Here is an 18,058-nt window from a genome sequence, read left to right on the forward strand (position 1 = left end):
ATTACTGTATTGTGGTTATACTCCAGTGGGATTCTGGTTACATTGGTTGATGCTGTTTCAGCTGCAACACACAGTTTGCCTTCTTACCACAGAGCTACAAGCTTGATGGTTATGGTTAAGGCTTGCAGTTGGTGACCTAGAGAACAAACACTAACTCTTGGTTTATAGTTTTTTAAACGTGGTAGATCCCACTGAGCACCCAGGGCTAAAAAGTGAAAAATAAAGGTGTGTTTGGATTTGTATTAAATCAATGCTATAACTGATACTCACTTGTATTGTTAATGTCTAACACAATAAGGGGAAGAAAGATTATTGTTTGACAGAAATGTAAGAAAATACTTTTTTTATTTTGTGTCTATCTGTGGATTAATATAAGACACTGCATTTAAAAATAATGCTGTTCAATTATAGGTCAGATGTAGGAAACTGTGCAGGAGTCCAAAGTCTATACTATAATTGTTACAACTTTATAACAATTGTATAATAATTGTTGTTTATCGTTACTGTAGTGCTCTTAAAAGCACATTTCCTTTCAGATTAAATTAATTGCATCTGCAGTTTACAGGTTTTGTCTTTGACACAAACATTGCAATTAATTGTGTGTTAAGGTTGTACTGCTTTTCTTGGGGAGTAAATCTCAGTTTTCCTGAAAGCTATTATACAGCTATGTTTAAATTCCAGTGCCTTGTGAGGTGCTCCCTTGCTGGTATAAATACAAGGCTGCTGTGAAAAGTCCTAAGCTTATACTGAAGGGAATACTGCAGACCACTGTTGTTGAATTTACACATAGTGTTTAATATAGCTCATCAGCAAAGGCACACTATTCAAGATTGTTTTTCCATTTGCAGGTGGGTGATAATAGATGCATCACATGAAAAAAAAGCATGTATTGTGTTATTATTAAAGTTTGGGCTCTGGAGAAAAAATAACAACAACAAAAAAGTGTACGAATCCATGATAGAAGTGTCTAAAATGTAAACTCAGTAACTATTACAATGGTGTTTTTTCAACTATTGGGCACTTCAGACCTTCTCACAGATGTGGGGCCACAGATAACTATACTTGTATTATAATACTATATTTCTTAGCAGACACCCTTATGCATGGTGACATACAATTGTGACACTATAATACATTCACAATTAGCCATTTATACAGCTGGGTTTTTACTGGAGCAATCTAGGTTGCTTAATGGTACGTCAGTGTCCACCACCTGGGATTTAACCCATAATTCACCACTCAGGAGTCCTGAGCCCCAACCAGTACTGCTGCCCATACCACACCACCTTCTCCTTAACTCTTGGTCAAGCCATTAAAGAAAAGAAAGTGGCAAACAGCATTTATCGTAAATATTACATACAAGTACTACTATCAATTGCATGATTAAAAAATCATTCATGAACATCTGAAGTTTGAATTTCTGCTAGGGAATAAATCCCGGTTGATATTTGGTAGAGAAAGCTGAAGATTACTGTGCAGTTTTGTGGCCATGATACCAACAAGTATCAGTTTGACGTTGCGGGTGGCGCATCATCAGCTGCAACTCCTCATTACAATTATTTGTTGAAAAGGGCAAATGTGATTGATAATACATTGAAGCCATACCAGGGAACTGTTGTCAAGGCACTAACTCTGACATACATGGTACATGTAGGGATACATGTTAGGGAGTATTATTGCATAAAATTAACCTTCATGTTACTGATTTGTCTATAAAATCAGCTCAATAACTACCACAGGGAGATGCATCTGGCTTTCAAATGACAATAATTGAATGGATAAACCTGTTTGAAGTGTACATGTGACTGGCAAATACCAGCAGTTTCATTTTATTTATTTGACTACTTATCTCTAACAAGTAGGATGGGAACAATTAAACTGTTAGTTTTTTGCTAAACCTTGAAGAGGTGCTTCATATTTAGTGATGTATTTTACTTGAATGACCGTTGTCAAGCATGTGTTTTGGATAACAGGCTCTTTAAGGATTGCATATGTATAGTAAACGTTCAGAAAAAAAAAGAAAAAAGAAAAAAGAAAAAAAAAGCAAGCCTGTTGCTGCCCCTTACCACTGCAGGGACCTGGCTGCGGATAGGTTTCCCAGGTAGCACGAATAGCTGCTCACAGCCCTGAAACACGACCAGATGAGTAAACCGAACTAGAGAGGAGTGGTCTGGAGACATCACGATAAAAGTGCAAGATGTAGTTTCTGTGGTTTACTAAGGAAAGTTTAAATCACCGGAGCTCAACATGTGCTTGAAGTGATCCATGCGCTGAAGTTTTAAAGCCCCATGAAAGTCCGTTTAAAACTTCACGAGCTGCAGTAAAACAATATTACAGACGAGCCAGTGCTGCACAATAGTGTCTCCATCTAGGTCTACAAATATTGTTTTTTCCACATACTTGCAAACTATTAGCATTGTGCTACCAGCAAACTTTGGAGTTGAAAGGACTGGACGTGGTTTGATCCTTGCTGTGCGCAGTTCACGGACAGAAGCCAGAGGTAATAATTTATTCAATATGAACTAATAACTATTAGTTTGCTTACAGCGGGGAAGGGGCTGGGATGTCATTTTGTAATAATAGTTCACTGTTAATGTAGCAATATTATGTTTTCGATCTATAACAAGTGCATTGAGCATATAGATAAGAAGCCATTATGCGGTTATGTCAGCATTGCCGGCGACTTGCGGAGCGCTTGGAGGGGGGTACCGGGTGGCACGTTGTGGTACTAGAGTGCTCATCACGAAATGGTACGGACACTTTTGCGCTTGAAATTGGCCATGCACAAACACTTTCGGTATCTGAAAACAGGTGATGCTCATCATACACTTTTGTTAAGAGGGTAGATTTGAATGCAATTGATTCTCGTAATAAGGTCGTGGTTTCTATTGAGCACGTTTGAGTGTTAGAGACACTGCAGGTGTACTGACACACAGGGACATCCACATTGTGATGCATTGTAAGTGTACCACAGTCCGCAACTGTACCACTTTCTGACGTTAAACGTTTGTTTAACAGGTCGCGTTCGTTTTGCACAGATCTGCAGAATTCCACCGATCCCATTGGTGGAGCTGCGCAAATCCGCGCAAAACAGCGGAAATCTGCGCAACACGAAAGCGACTAGAGACTAATGCACCAATCCGCTGCCTGTTGTATTTTTTTGCGCGTGATTTTAAATACAACCAGAATACATGGGGTTTTTGTAGTTAATATGTAGTTTATATTATATATTTTCTATTTTATTACAATATTTGCATTCACAAATGTACCAGTAATCACAGACCTTCCTAAGTGACTGTGGCTGATGAAATAAACAAACAACAACAAGCTGTAAACCAATGACATTTAAATTACCAAGGATGATCCCTTATTATAATAATTCCATCAAACATTACTTTTTCTTTTTCTTTTATGTGATAGGTGGGAAGGTATGCATAGATATACATATTTACTGTATTTAAATGAAAGTGTGGAAAAATAACTCACGGACCAAGTCTTTCAGTTGGAAATAAATATTTATGCTGTAACAATAATATAGAAACTGCAACAACTAAGACACACAGCATAGAAACAAGACATGCAAAAAAGAAGAAATCAAATAAAGACGAAATTAAGATTATGTATTTGTCCTTTAAAATATAACATGTTCAAAATAAATACAATATCTGTGTGTAAAGATTTCAAAGCTAATTTGTCTTAGCACAGAAAGAAATGTGAGTCAACAACTATTTTCTTTATTGAAGCTTCAACATTATTTTAAAATTAGATAAATGACACAAATGATTTTCTGTTCGGTAAATCAAACAGATGATAACTTATCTTTACTGCACAGTACCTCAGTATATAGCAATGGCTGTCTATATTCACTGGCGTCTCACTCTGTCTCCCTAGAAACCACAGTGGTTCACTTTACCTCCCAACTACAATATTTACTTTAGTTATTTAGCTCATTTAATTCAGCTTGGCACTTCAACCAGTCACCATTTTCTTCTTCTTCTTCTTTGCCAACAGACTTGGAAAAAAATACTTTGTGTTGGAGTTAATCCCAGGGAGTTCTGAGAGCATTCATCATGAAGTGTTTATCTCAGGAATGGCTGAGTGGGATTGCTCTACTATTTATATCTCAAACAGTTGTCACAATGGTCATCCCAAATTCTACTCATTTGGAGGCCTTGCTGGAAAAGTACATGGATGAGGATGGAGAATGGTGGGTGTCCAAGCAGAGAGGCAAGAGAGCGATCACTGAGAGTGATATGCAGGTTATCCTTGACCTACATAACAAACTCAGGGGTCAGGTTTATCCGACTGCTGCAAATATGGAGTACATGGTAAGAACACTAAAAAATATCATGAGTGTGTATGTTATACATTGAAAATGCGAAAGTAATACAATATACATGATACGATATATCATGAGAGTACTTAGATATTAACTTGATGTACTCCATGCATTCTCAATTGTGATTTCTTATCTCTGCTTAGCCTAATACTCTAAAGGTCATTTCATGTCACAAAAAAGTGCTATTTTTTATGAAGACATTTCTCTTATAAATCTTTGGAGAAATTCATACATTTTACATTCAGAACTCTTATATGATCAGTATACTAATGATAGTATTTAAACAGGTAGCCTATTTTTCTTACCCAAAGGGATGATTGTTTCATGGGCATCTCTACTTTTGGAAATGTTTTCTCTTTCAATTAACTTTTTTCTAGTGATTATTATTATTATTATTATTATTATTATTATTATTATTATTATTATTAATAATAATAATAATAATAAAAGAGTGAAGTGTTTATTACATTTACAATATGCATCGTGTCATTGAAGTGATGTATGTATCGTCAAATATGTATTTATAGATCAATCCCTACCAGTCATTCCCATTACGCAAGTGCTCCCCTTATTGGATTATGACTTTGTTCTGTTAAGAGAGTTATTCTTCAGCAGGAGAATGGATAGTTGTGAAAAAAACAATATTCATATAATGGTGTCTGAAGGTGATTTAGTCAGTGTTTCTTTAATATATGAAATTACATTTTATGATTTTCTAATTGGCCAGTGAAACACAACCATGTTTCATTAGAATCATGTGATTTCAGCTTGAAGATTTGTCAACTCTGCAAAAGTTGTTTGCCATAAGGTTAAAATATCAAATTTCACATACAAGAAAGGTCCTATGTGACATTCAATACCATTATTTTTCCCCCTTTTAAAGTAAATACAATATATGGATATTAGAATATTATTCATTTCTACAGATCTTTTAGGCAAATAAACATTTTTTCTTTTGAAATGTAAAATTATTGCTGAGCCATATAATTATATAATTGAGTTATTTAAGTATTTCATGCAGCACAGAACGGAAATGTCTCTCGTGCTGCCGGCTCCAGTTTAGACACGCTTCAAAAAAACTGCTGAGGCAGCAAACATCTACTATAAGCAGTTCATATTACAACATGCTGGCTATTTTAGCTAGAGGGGTACCCATGGGGAAAATTTGGAAAGGTATTTAGTGTGAGAACTAGGAGAAAAATAGAGAGAAGCAAGAAGAGAGTTCATAGAAGGATAGAGATAAAACAAGGGCATAAAACAAGGGGATCTCATATTTGTGGTTAAAGTAAAGAGACAGAGCTAATTGTTATAATACAAACTGCTTCCTTTTGATTTGAGAAAGATCAGTAATGCAAGGAACATGGACCCTTAAAGGTCAGAATTATATTTTCAGAATAAGCTTAATTAGCTGCCCAATTCAATTGCCAATGGCCAGACAGTTTGGATCAGCTGCAACCCATCAAGAACCTAGGTGAAGACCACACACACACACATCTGCACAGCCAGCTCAACCATGTATTTTATCGCTGTGGTTTTGAAATCCAACAGCAGAGCTCAAGTGGCAACTGCAGGACAAAAACAACTCCAATGTAGTCTCCAGACATGCAGGCACCTGTTGACTAATGACCTCTGTTTCTACTCCACCGAGTCTCAGTAGCATTTGGCTAGTTTTGGGCTAGTCCTATAGTAGTGAGTCGCAAGAAGGGTAAATGTAACTATGCGTGGTTATGCCATGTATAATAATAGTGTTATGATGTTGTTCACGTGTTTGAGTTCCTGCACCATAAGGCTGTGCCACTGTGCAAGTCATGTTTGATATGGTCGTACATGCCCCAACGACTCTGTGAGAATTAATACTAAGATGTGTTAGAATAAAGAGCAGCATCACAAATGTCTCTGCATTCAGGGCACAGTCACTTGCCACTGTATAGCTAGAGTCAGAACTCCTTGTTTTCATTTTCATTGTTGTTTTCTGAAGATAAGAAATATGTTGTGGCTTTCAGGAAAATAAGAACAGGTACAGAAATTGTAGTCAGACTTTTGCTATATGCTCTCAATACCTCATGACAGAAAGATATTTGATGACCCCAACCACCTGGAATTTGTAACTGGCTCCTAGAGTATGGAACTGCCTTCTAGAACACAAAAACAAACACATATTCAAAGCATTTTTATATCACTCACTTTACTGCTCACTTGTAAACCACCATTTGTTGGTATGTTTGACATGAAATAATGCAAAGATCATACATCACCTGCATTTCTTTCTACTTTAGTTGATGCCATTGTTTTTAAAATGGTGTTTTGACTATAATTAATGTTTTTGTAGCTACAGGAAATACATGCACTGATGAATACACAATTTAGCACTGGGTATGTGGTGAAATAAAGCAGAAGTTCGAGCAGAGTGAGTTTGGGCACTAAGGGCTGGGACACAGACTAAAACAACATCCAAGATTTTAGGCAGCAGAAATTCCAGGGAAGTTCAAGGCTGGGCAGAAAAAGAAAAGGAGGAAGAATGGAAAACATTTAAACCTCTGCTTTGAAAAGGGTAAATGTGATCTGTTCACCATCTAAGTTAGGAAAGTAAACAATTACAAAACAAATTGTGTGTGGGTGTATATATATATACACACACACATATATATATATATATATATATATATACACACACATATATATACACACATATATATATATATATATATATATATATATATATATATACACACATATATATACACACACATATATATATATATATATATATATATACACACATATATATACACACACATATATATATATATATATATATATATATACACACACACACACACATATATATATATATATATATATATATATATATATATATATATATATAGCGAGTGAGAGAGAAAGAGAGAGAAAACAGATTTATATATCATGGAATTCACTTTTTTTAAATGTTTCATTATAAGTTGCATACATAGGTGAATTAATTAAACTATAATGAAACAAAGAAAGTTTTATGTAGAATCTCAGGAAACTTGTACCAAATAATACTGTTAGTATTCATCATATGCATGTTTTTAGTTAATTTAAATAAATAAAAAAATAGATTGTGAAGTGTGGAAAATCGATAGATTCACTGATGTAATAAAATCTTCATCTCCACACCACACCAACTTCTTTCAACCTAATTTACTCCTAACAGGAAAACTCAACTCTTGGAGGAAGTGTATCCTATTGCACCTCTTGGGAACATAGCCAGATGACAAATACAACCGCAAAATATGTGTTAAAGTAAATAAACAATTTGGTGCAAATGACATGCAGGTTTTAAGAAAGTCCCAAGCAAGAGTTTATATGGGTTAGGGTAACCCTGCTGTTATAGCAGTGTAAATACAGTTTAACTTCCGATAGGCTTTTGGAATGTGTGGTATCCAGTGTATAAAATGTGCACATGAATAGCATTTATTTAAGACTTTTGTGTCTTGAGAGGCTGTTATTTTTTGTTTTGTTTTTTATTGTATGGGGATTTTTGAGCCCATGAGCTAAACATATGAGACCACAAATATGTCTTGGTAGGTAGAATCCAGTTTTAATCAACATATTAGTTAAACTTATAAATACTGACACAGTACTACATCAAGGTGCCAGATAGGAAGAGAAAGCGCGAGAAGGTCCGTAAGAATCTGAGCCCCAGGCGACTCGCCATTCATGCGGACACGATACCTGAAAATGGCTGCTAAATAGACCTTGAGCATGGGTGGGGACCTGCCTGAGAAAGAGAATACTACCCAAAGGCAGTGAGTCCACGTGTGAGTCTTTTGGGTCCCGGCAAAAAAATAAAAAATAAAAAACACTGTGTCACTGTATATACCAAGCTGCTGGAGTGAAAGAGTACAGTGGCCTATAGTCAGCTTTCGTAGATAACTTCTGTTCACAGATTCCATGGTAACATTGGTCCCTACCCCCTTTGTAAAGCAGTGTGCTTTACAATCAATCAATCGATTTTTATTTGTATAGGTACCATTGCAGGGTAGCCAGAAAGCGCTTTACAGAGTGGTAAACATAGAACAAACATACAGCAAAATAAAATAAAAATAAATGAATTAAATCAATTAAAATAGACCTTTAACAGTTGAAATTAACTAAAATAAAATAAAGTAAAGCAACATTAAATAAACCATTAGGCAAACCATTTGTCTGTCACACCTGTTGAAATCATTCAGTTGGATATATCTTGTACTAGCCTGTCAAACCTTGTTTCCATGGATAGACTATAATGGCACCACTGTTGGTGTCTTTTTACAAGAACGCCTAATAAAAACTCATAAAAACCATGACCTGATTAGAACCAATGTTTTGGAAAATCAATTTACAGTAAAGCCAGGTATCCTGTTGCCTGGTGTGCATTTTATAGTTACAATCCAAAACAGTCATTTCTTGGGACCTCAGCTATTTTTAGAAACTTTATATGTACATATTTACAGCATGTCTGTGCTTTGGGACCAACCATGCAGAAAGTGTAAAAGGTCTGCTCCCTAGCCCTAACTTATAACACTGGTCTGGTTGCTGTAATAAATGGGCTCAGATGTTCCCAAACTTGTGATCTCCCCCTATGGATTTTGTGTTTTACAGCCAAGGTGAAGTGAAAATGTGCACAAAAGTAATAGACCCCCAAATTAATTAGAGAACTATGTTTTATTAATGTAAAAACATTTAGGTCAACTATATCAAGTAATAAATTCCAGTACGATTATGCTTGAATACATGGGGAGTGGAAATATGAAACAAACACACTGGAGCAGAGGAGTTAGTGGACTATGGTATCCTCCAGATACACATGGAAAGCATTACAGCAGTGCAGCCTGTATAACCTCTGAGGTTTTTTTGTATGTGTTTAACCTGGGTCTCCTGGGAAAATAATCAAATCCATTGGAGAAAAAGTACAAAGATATTATTCTTTAAGTGAGAGGTAGTCTATTTTACAACTTTTACAGAGCTCTTAGGCATGTATTCGTGTATATTTATATTCCTTTGTTCGAGACAAGTGATGCGTGAATAGACTCGGTGGATGAAAAATGTTTCAACTTCGTCTGACCCACATTTTAATCCTTATCTGGAGGAGAAGCTGACTTTACACATTAAGTCCCTGCATTCTCATTGCAGTAGGCTTCACACAAAGTAATACAGCCGTACATTGAAGGTTCACTGCATGAAATGTGAATTCCCAACCTTTGCTTTCATGTAGACTTTTGTTGGAAGGTGCCAGTCCTTCTTATTTTGTACTAGTGCTGACTACACCAAAAGAATACTACTTTTACTGCTTGTTTTACTACACACTTTTCATGTTAACAAGAGTAACATGCCATAGACAAAGATTGTTAACTACACAGTAACAAGCAACACAATTGCTGGGAGACCAACAGCACTGATTTATGAACATAGCATTATAGTACAAGATTAATAAAATGTGCCAGTAACTACAGGAGTCAATTTAATGAACTATACTCTACTCGTGCCTTTTAAAATATGTACATTTCATTTCACTTGCCACATGCTTTTTGAATTCTACAATTAATATGTTAAATACAAATTGGTTTGACGTGCAGGGATTGCGTACATTCTTTAATAGAAGTAGATCAAACAAATGCATTTTCATTCAACAAAAACCTTTTCATTCAATATCAAAGGTATGGGATACAGAACTGGAAAGATCTGCAGAAGCCTGGGCAGAAACATGCTTGTGGGAACATGGGCCTGCTAGCCTTCTTCCCTCTATTGGGCAAAACCTTGGAGCTCACTGGGGCAGGTCTGTATGAAAAGTTTAATTATCGTACATTTTTTAATCAAAAACATGTGTAGCAGTGGCTTTCATTCATGAGACGCATACTTAACACAGCTTAAAATACAGAATATCAACCACTATCCAAGATTTCAGATGCAAGCATACAATAAAAGACTGCTATGTAAGTCTGAATTTGATATGATTCAGTGAATGTACATATTGTTTCCGCTATATGTTTATGCTTTGAAGCTCAGATGGAGTTCTAGTTGTGAATACGAGAAACAGATATATGATAATGTGAAGATTGTAGTGTGTATAAACAGAATTCCTCTGTTAAGGAGAAGAGGTCTATTATATGTTGTGTTTTTTGGGGGGTGATCATCTTATCCTTAATGAGATTGTGGGTTATTATTATTATTATCTCCTAGATATCGACCACCAACATATCACGTTCAGGCATGGTATGATGAAGTGAGAGACTACACCTTTCCATATCCTCAGGAATGTGACCCATATTGCCCCTTCAGGTGCTCTGGGCCAGTCTGCACTCACTACACACAGGTAAATCTCAATAATTCATACTACGTTCATTATCACCCAGAAACTTTATCCAATATTGTGCAACTTTAAATTCCATTACTTCTCGTAATGCCGTGGTTATATATACGTGTTTTTGTGCAAGCATTAGATTGTAAATTAATAGAAAATTAAAGTCTGTGCTCTTAGTGTTAGTTATATTATTATTTATTTTGTGTAAAGTGTTTTGCTTCTAAATATGCATCAACAACAGCAAAGATTCACAAACAAAATGGTTTGTTTTTTAAAGGTAGTCTGGGCAACCAGTAGCCGGATTGGCTGTGCGCTGAACTTGTGCCATAACATGAATGTCTGGGGGCAGATCTGGCCCAAGGCTATTTACCTTGTTTGCAATTACTCTCCAAAGTAAGCATATTTTATTTTATTAGTCATCTGTAGCTTTTCTGATTATATACAATATTTAGCAATGACCTGTAGCTGTGAAAATATTTCAAAAGAACTGTCAACACAAATTCCTTAAAGGGATTTACAAAAAGTTACAAATTGTAGAAGTAGTTTTTAGATTGTTTTTGTTAAAAAGTTATTAGGAAATTAAAATATCTGGTATTTATCAGACAATATCAGACAATATCTGAAGCTTTACTAAAAGCACATCATTAGGCTCTCATAATGCATATTAACTCAATTTTGTTCCCTTTAAAGGGGAAACTGGTGGGGTCATGCACCTTACAAAAATGGCCGATCGTGCTCCGCTTGCCCACCCAGCTATGGCGGTGGATGCAGGGAGAATCTCTGCTATAAAGGTGTGTATTAGAAATGTTATACATTTGTATTTTCAGATTTAATGTGAATGTTATTATTTCTCAAAGCTCCATGTTTTCCTATATATATAACGGTATTTTAGAAAATATTCTAGATGGTTTAGCAGGCCTACTGAAACCCAAAGAGCATTTAAGCATAGTTTTGTTTTATATTTTAAATATGGGATATCTGGCAGCAAAATAAGCATAATTATCTGCTTTCTGTTATTAAATTAGTTCCATTACCTTGAAATGCTGTCTAAAACAGTGGTACAATGGGGCAGTCTTGTACATATACTAAGATATAGTGATACAAGGGGACTTCATTAATATGACCATTCATTTTATTTTTGTTTGGAAAATGTTTACAGATGATGGCTCAAATAGACAACAAGAACCCGAGGAAACAAATTACGTTGAGCCTGAAACACCAAGAACCCAAGTACCAAGATCCAGGCCACATACCCCCACCTCTTCTACCCCGAATGTGGATTTGGAAAGAAATGAAATAGTTAACACACTGCAGATGTGTACGTTTTTTGTTTTGTATTAACATTACAATTCTGTAAAGAACCACTTTAGTAGGATTGGAAAAATATATAGGTATTGTATAGTGCCTAAAAGGTAGATGCAGCGAAATAAAAGTGTGTGTGTGTGTGTACCTGAGCACATGTGCATGTTGCTATGTCAGTTATACCAGCAAACCAGTCATCATTATTTTTTCTATTGTTTACTTCAACATTTCCGTTCGACCTCGCACACTCTTGTTCTCAAAACTATTTGACAAATCAGTTTGTGCTATGTTGTATATTGAAAGTCACTTTCACTTATGGAGCAGGATTCTAGTTCTGTTTCTTTTTAAGTAATCTATTCAATGTATGTTTATTTTTGGGCAACCTAAAACTTGTGGATTTGAAATTGCTTCCTCTCATCAAAAGGGGCCCTCGTTGAAAATCTAACCAAGAGCCCCTGCTGTTGAGCAATATAAAGTGTGTTCTTGAAGGCTCACAAGAAAGTATTGTTCTGTATGGAACTTGAGAGTAATACTATATTTAATATGGCATCATGACAAAGGCATTTTATATTTGTGTTTCTCAGCTCAGATAGTCACATGTGAAACACGACTACGTGACAAATGCAAAGGAACAACGTGTAACAGGTAAGTACCGAGAAAACATGGCTTAGAGTGCAGCTGAAAAGAGATACTTCCATTTAATTTTGTCCTTGCATCTCAAATCATTTCCTTGCCAGGAGTTTCATTTATTTAGTATAATCAATTTTATTTTATTAGTATAATCAATCAATATACAGTGCTGTGCAAAAGTCCTAGTGTACCTAGAAGAACTGATGCTGTTTTGAAGGTAAAGGGTGGTCACACACCGAATATGGATGGATTTGGTGTAGATTTTTCTTCTGTTCACTCACTTTGCATTTTGTTAATTGATAAATATAATCTATTAACATGTCTATTTTTGAAAGCATTCTTACTTTACAGCATCTTTTCACACCTGCCTAAAACTTTGCACAGCACTGTATATTCTTTAGTTTCATTATCAAGTGATTTATTGTTCTAGTTGTACAATATAAAATTAATTCTCATCATATATCTTATTTTGTATGTATAATGAGTGGATTGTTTCCATTTTTCATAGATATGAATGCCCTGCTGGTTGCTTGTACAGTAAAGCAAAAGTTATTGGAAGTGTCTATTTTGAAATGGTAAGCAAATTCATAATTGAACATCAATTAATACTATTATTATAATCCATCTTTTGTATATAATGTCTAAATAAGTCAAACATAACACAGTTAGAGGAAATGATACATTTTGTGTCCTTATCATCTGACTGAAGATGATCTGACTGAAACTCAAGAATTACCATCAGCTCTGTAAATGCATATTTAGTACTCTCCTAACTGGCACCTGTAATGAATACTCTTTTATCTTTTATGGTAACATACTTTTTATGTTTTTCAGCAATCCAGTATTTGCAAAGCTGCTTTACATTATGGAGTGATAGATAATGAAGGTGGCTGGGTTGATGTTACTAGACAAGGCAGAAAGGAGTACTTTCTAAAATCCAACAAGCATGGGGTACAGTCTATAGGGTAGGTACAGCTGAAACTGAATTGTGTTTGAGTTAAATGTCTTTTAGTTGAATCTGTTCACTTTTAACTTCATACTGTTTTTTGTAAAACTCTCTTGTAATATGAAACAATTAAGTGTTGTTTAGTAATAGTGACGTCTCCAGTAAATCCACCACAGGATGGGAATTGTGTCCTATTTCTCTGCACAGCTTTAACTTCCTTTAACTTTAACTCGGAGGTCAGACCTCTCTGAGGTTCATATAAAGAGTGTCTCACAGTAAGACCGTGTGCAGCGGTTCATCACAGTGTGAAAGTCAAAGCACACTACATTAATTGTGGATCTAAGCTGGATTTATTCTTAAAACCTTGAGTTGTAACATCTACTTTTTGAATTATAGTCAAGATTAATACCCTTCAGTGGTATATAGGATGTGCTTTTGGAGTCTGAAGTCTCTTCTGGCCATGGAAAGGGTGTTCTGTCTTTTATCTCAACCAAACTTCAAACTGAATATATTAAACAGTATATTTATCATGTGTCATTTTGTGGTCAGTGTCAATGTGTGAGGTATCCTAATAAGAGATTCAAATGACTTATGCCCACAGGAAATACCAATCAGCAAATGCCTTCACAGTATCACCCGTCACAGGTCAGTTTTATTGATCAAACTTACTACATATAAAGCACAATCTAAGTATCTTATTTCGTTAGACATACAGTATTGTGAAAATGTACATATTTTGTTTAATTGCAGTGAAAGCCGTTAATTGTGAGACGACAGTTGCACAGCTTTGCCCATTCCAAAAACCAGTCAGGCATTGTCCAAGGTACATGATTAATATCACGTTTTTAACATTTGCCATTTTCTACATACCAATGTCATAGGTACAGAATGAATTGAACTTCTGTTTGTATATCTTACTCCTTGATTTACCTGCATGATATATATATATATTTTTTTTCTCATTTGTTTCTTTGCAGGATATACTGTCCCCACAACTGCATGCAAGAAAATCCACACATAGCTCGTGTGATTGGGACACGTTTTTATTCCGATGTAAGTATCAGCTAAATATGGATATACGTATTTAGCAGCAAAATTATTACAAATACTGTATTGAATTAAAAATCATTGTTATTTATATTTAATTACCTAGCTTTATTTTAAGACAATAATGTTTTTTTGTTAAAGCATTTTTAAATAACTGAACAATATGTTCATCATTGTCTCCATTGCAATTAAAATACAACTTTAATCCACCTGCTAATAGTAAACTAAAGAATTCGGTATTTTGGAAATACCTTTGGAAGTTAATAAAAAAAAAAGAAACCACATGCATAAGAACAGGAGTTCTTGTGAACGTATTTTGCTGTTGGGGGTCTTTCTGCCATAGCATGGGTTAAAACCTTTTTATTCTACTGTGTAGTTGAAAAAAGCTAAGCTGCTGTTTTTGTTGAAGGCCTGATTACGTTAATGAAATTGTGGCTATGTATAGATGCATACATAGTGGGGGTTTACACCACAAACCACTGTTAGGACTGTGTATACTGCATTAATGCTAAAGTTTATTTTAAAGACAGTCTCAAACACCTCTTCTATATTGTTTTTCTGATTTGCTTTGTAATACAGCATATTGGTACTACCCAAGTTGCAAAATCTGTATGGATTCATGTCTTAACTGTACTTTTAACAGAAATCCAGCATATGCCGAACTGCAGTCCATGCTGGTGTGATTAAAAACCATTTAGGAGGCTATATTGATGTGATGCCTGTGGACAAAAGGAAACAATACATTGCTTCATATCAAAATGGGATATTCTCAGAAAGGTACCAAAATCAACCGATTCAGACTAAGAACATTCACAAGTACTGTTCTAAAGTCTTAATGGAAATGCAAGTTCCCCTCATCAGAGCTCTTTTGCTGTCTAAAGCAGTAAATCAGGTTTAGTTGTATGTTTGCTTATGGGGACAGTGGAGGAGCAGTGGTGACAGAGCTGCCTGCCTCCTGTAAGCTTACACAATCATAACTCCAAAAAAGCTGATTAGAAAAAGCAGTAGCACACAAGAGTTGTTTTATAGTCATTTCAGGATAGAAAGTAGCACTTTAAACTGGCAAACCTGCAAAGAGCTACAAGCATAGTAGGCAGATTTATAAAATGCAGCTTGAATTTGGATATTTCACACAGCCTAAAAGCTTTTCCCCTTTGTGTGGATGCGATTGTGTTAGTATTTGTTCAACTTTAAATAAGCATTTCCAAGGATAATCTGAAGCCTCTAGTGCAAAAAAGGTACTCTAAGTAACACATTAGAAAACCAATTGACTGTCTTTGTCTACCCCAGATTTAGGGTAGACAATGGGTGCCATTTAACTTTTTACTGCACACAAACATTCCTCTGTCTCTTTCTTGGGAATGAGGATAATTGACAGAGCAAATGTATCACATGTAATTCAATTAAGTAATTAGGAAAATAAAATGATAGCTTTTTCTCTATCCTACAATGGTGTTACACACCATTTCCCTTGATGAGAGTAATCTTGTAATTTTTAGTTTAAAATGCTACAATTATTGTGTGAAGTCAAGTGCAAGAACTGTATATTTTATGTTACGCTTCTCTCATGAGTAATATCAAGTTGCTGTCATATCCTTAAGATATCAGATTGGCTTCAAATGTGAGGAATGGTTGTATTTTGCAAAATAAAACATTGATGTTGCTTAATATTGATATTTTTCTATGTTAATTCTGTGCTGAACATTAACTGATCTTGATTTGTATTCCCCCATGCAGCCTGCAAAATCCACCTGGAGGGAAAACATTCAGAATATTTGCAGTTATTTGAATGACTGATGTTTGGACAATTGGAAAAAATAGCACTTGGCATTAAGCTTCCTGTTACTTCTGACTGTGCTGCACTGAAGTCAGGATCTGTATCCAGTGTATTGAAAACCTTTCTTGAGACTTACGGACTTTGATCATTTTATATATATATATATATATATATATATATATATTTTTTTTTTTGGGGGGGGTCCATAAATGTCACGCCTTAATTTGCTAAATAATCATTCTTTGTGGATTTATGTATTTTATGTATTTACCATTCCATGTTGGAAATATGTTATAATGCGTATTACAGGTGCTCATTACATTTGGAATATGTTTTGATAGCAATCATCTCCTCTGTACTTAATGAAATAAAAACGGTAGAATGTAGAAATCTTCAAAAAGCACTTAAAGGTCCATATGCATCAAGCTTATTTAAACTGTTCTTTTCAATGATTCTTTATTAGCATCACAAATACTTTTTGGGGCAGATACTGTTTAGTGCTCTTGACGTGGTTTAAAAGATTTGAAGTGTTTGTGATTTTTGTTTCTACAAATTTAACAAATGTACAATATAATGCTTTATTTTTTGTATGGTTTTAAGTATTATTCAGTAAGATGATGCTGCTAACTCTGGTTGTATATCATAACACATTTCACTGCTATAGAATCTGATTTTGTTACAGCCTGGCTAATAATCCTGCAGGCCAGGATATAAAATGTAATTTGAAGGTGTGGTCATATAAAACATTTGCTTTCACCATTGTATGAGATTATCAAGAGTGATGAAAAGTTATATTTATATAAGAGGATATTACAGTGGTGAAATATTTGTATTTCTATGAAAATTGTATTTTGCTTGAAAAATGGAAAGCAGTTTAAAACTTTATTTATATTACAGCATTTGGCTGTTTTGAGATGCTGTGTCATTAAACCATATGAAATTTCACAATCTTTTACTCTTGTGGTTGCCTCTATGTTAGCGATATGTACTACCTCACATGCTTAGATGAGCTTTGCAATGTGTTTTATCTGAAATAAAGGTATTGCTAAAAAGATCACTGTTTACATTTGTTACTTTCATCATTATTTTATATTAATAGAAATGGGGGCTACATTTGAAAATGTAAGCAAAGGTATTACAAAAGAAAGTCTGACAATATTCAGAAGGTAAAATAGTGTTCAGGTAAATGTCATCCTCAATGAGAAATATAAAAAAAGCATTACAATCCCAGAATCAACACTACGGGTTTCAGTTTATTTTCTGTTAATCAACTTAAGAAGAAAAACATAAAATGTATCCTATAGATATCAGACTTCACTTTACATCATGCGCCAAATATGCCAAGAATTAATAGCTGTAATGAAGGAGTATGATGTCAGAGGACATTATGAAACGAAACATGACTCAACACACTCCAAATATACAGGGCTCATTCGGTTACTCTGTGCTAGTTCCATGAGCTGGAAATTATTTTGGCCCTCCTGTTTGAATATAACCTCGTAATTAAGTAATTGGTTGCTTGGTTAGAACAAAAAACAGCAGGGCAGGGGGTCCTCAGGACCAGGTTTGAGAACCACTGGTCTACTGCATTTGCACAGCAAGGTCAGACCTTTGGTCCAACTGCCAGCGAGATTTTTATAAACATTCAGGCTGCGTTTTTTTGTTAATGCAGACTTTCCTGCTTCTAAG

General features: G+C 35.0%; 1 protein-coding gene across 1 annotated transcript; it reads left to right on the plus strand.

Annotated features, from left to right (window-relative positions):
* The first annotated feature begins 1,858 nt into the window (after positions 1–1,858).
* Positions 1,859–17,397, plus strand: LOC136767392 (cysteine-rich secretory protein LCCL domain-containing 1). Its single transcript, XM_066721155.1, has 15 exons — positions 1,859–2,500; positions 4,012–4,328; positions 10,024–10,142; positions 10,547–10,679; positions 10,945–11,060; positions 11,358–11,458; positions 11,827–11,985; positions 12,554–12,614; positions 13,108–13,174; positions 13,434–13,564; positions 14,147–14,190; positions 14,296–14,368; positions 14,523–14,598; positions 15,236–15,369; positions 16,330–17,397. The coding sequence occupies exons 2-15, from the start codon at positions 4,071–4,073 to the stop codon at positions 16,379–16,381; spliced, it is 1,524 nt and encodes a 507-aa protein (XP_066577252.1). The 5' UTR covers positions 1,859–2,500; positions 4,012–4,070; the 3' UTR covers positions 16,382–17,397.
* The last annotated feature ends 661 nt before the right edge of the window (positions 17,398–18,058 follow it).

Source organism: Amia ocellicauda, chromosome 2, assembly GCF_036373705.1.
Source record: "Amia ocellicauda isolate fAmiCal2 chromosome 2, fAmiCal2.hap1, whole genome shotgun sequence".
In the NCBI taxonomy this organism is placed as follows: Eukaryota; Metazoa; Chordata; class Actinopteri; order Amiiformes; family Amiidae; genus Amia; species Amia ocellicauda.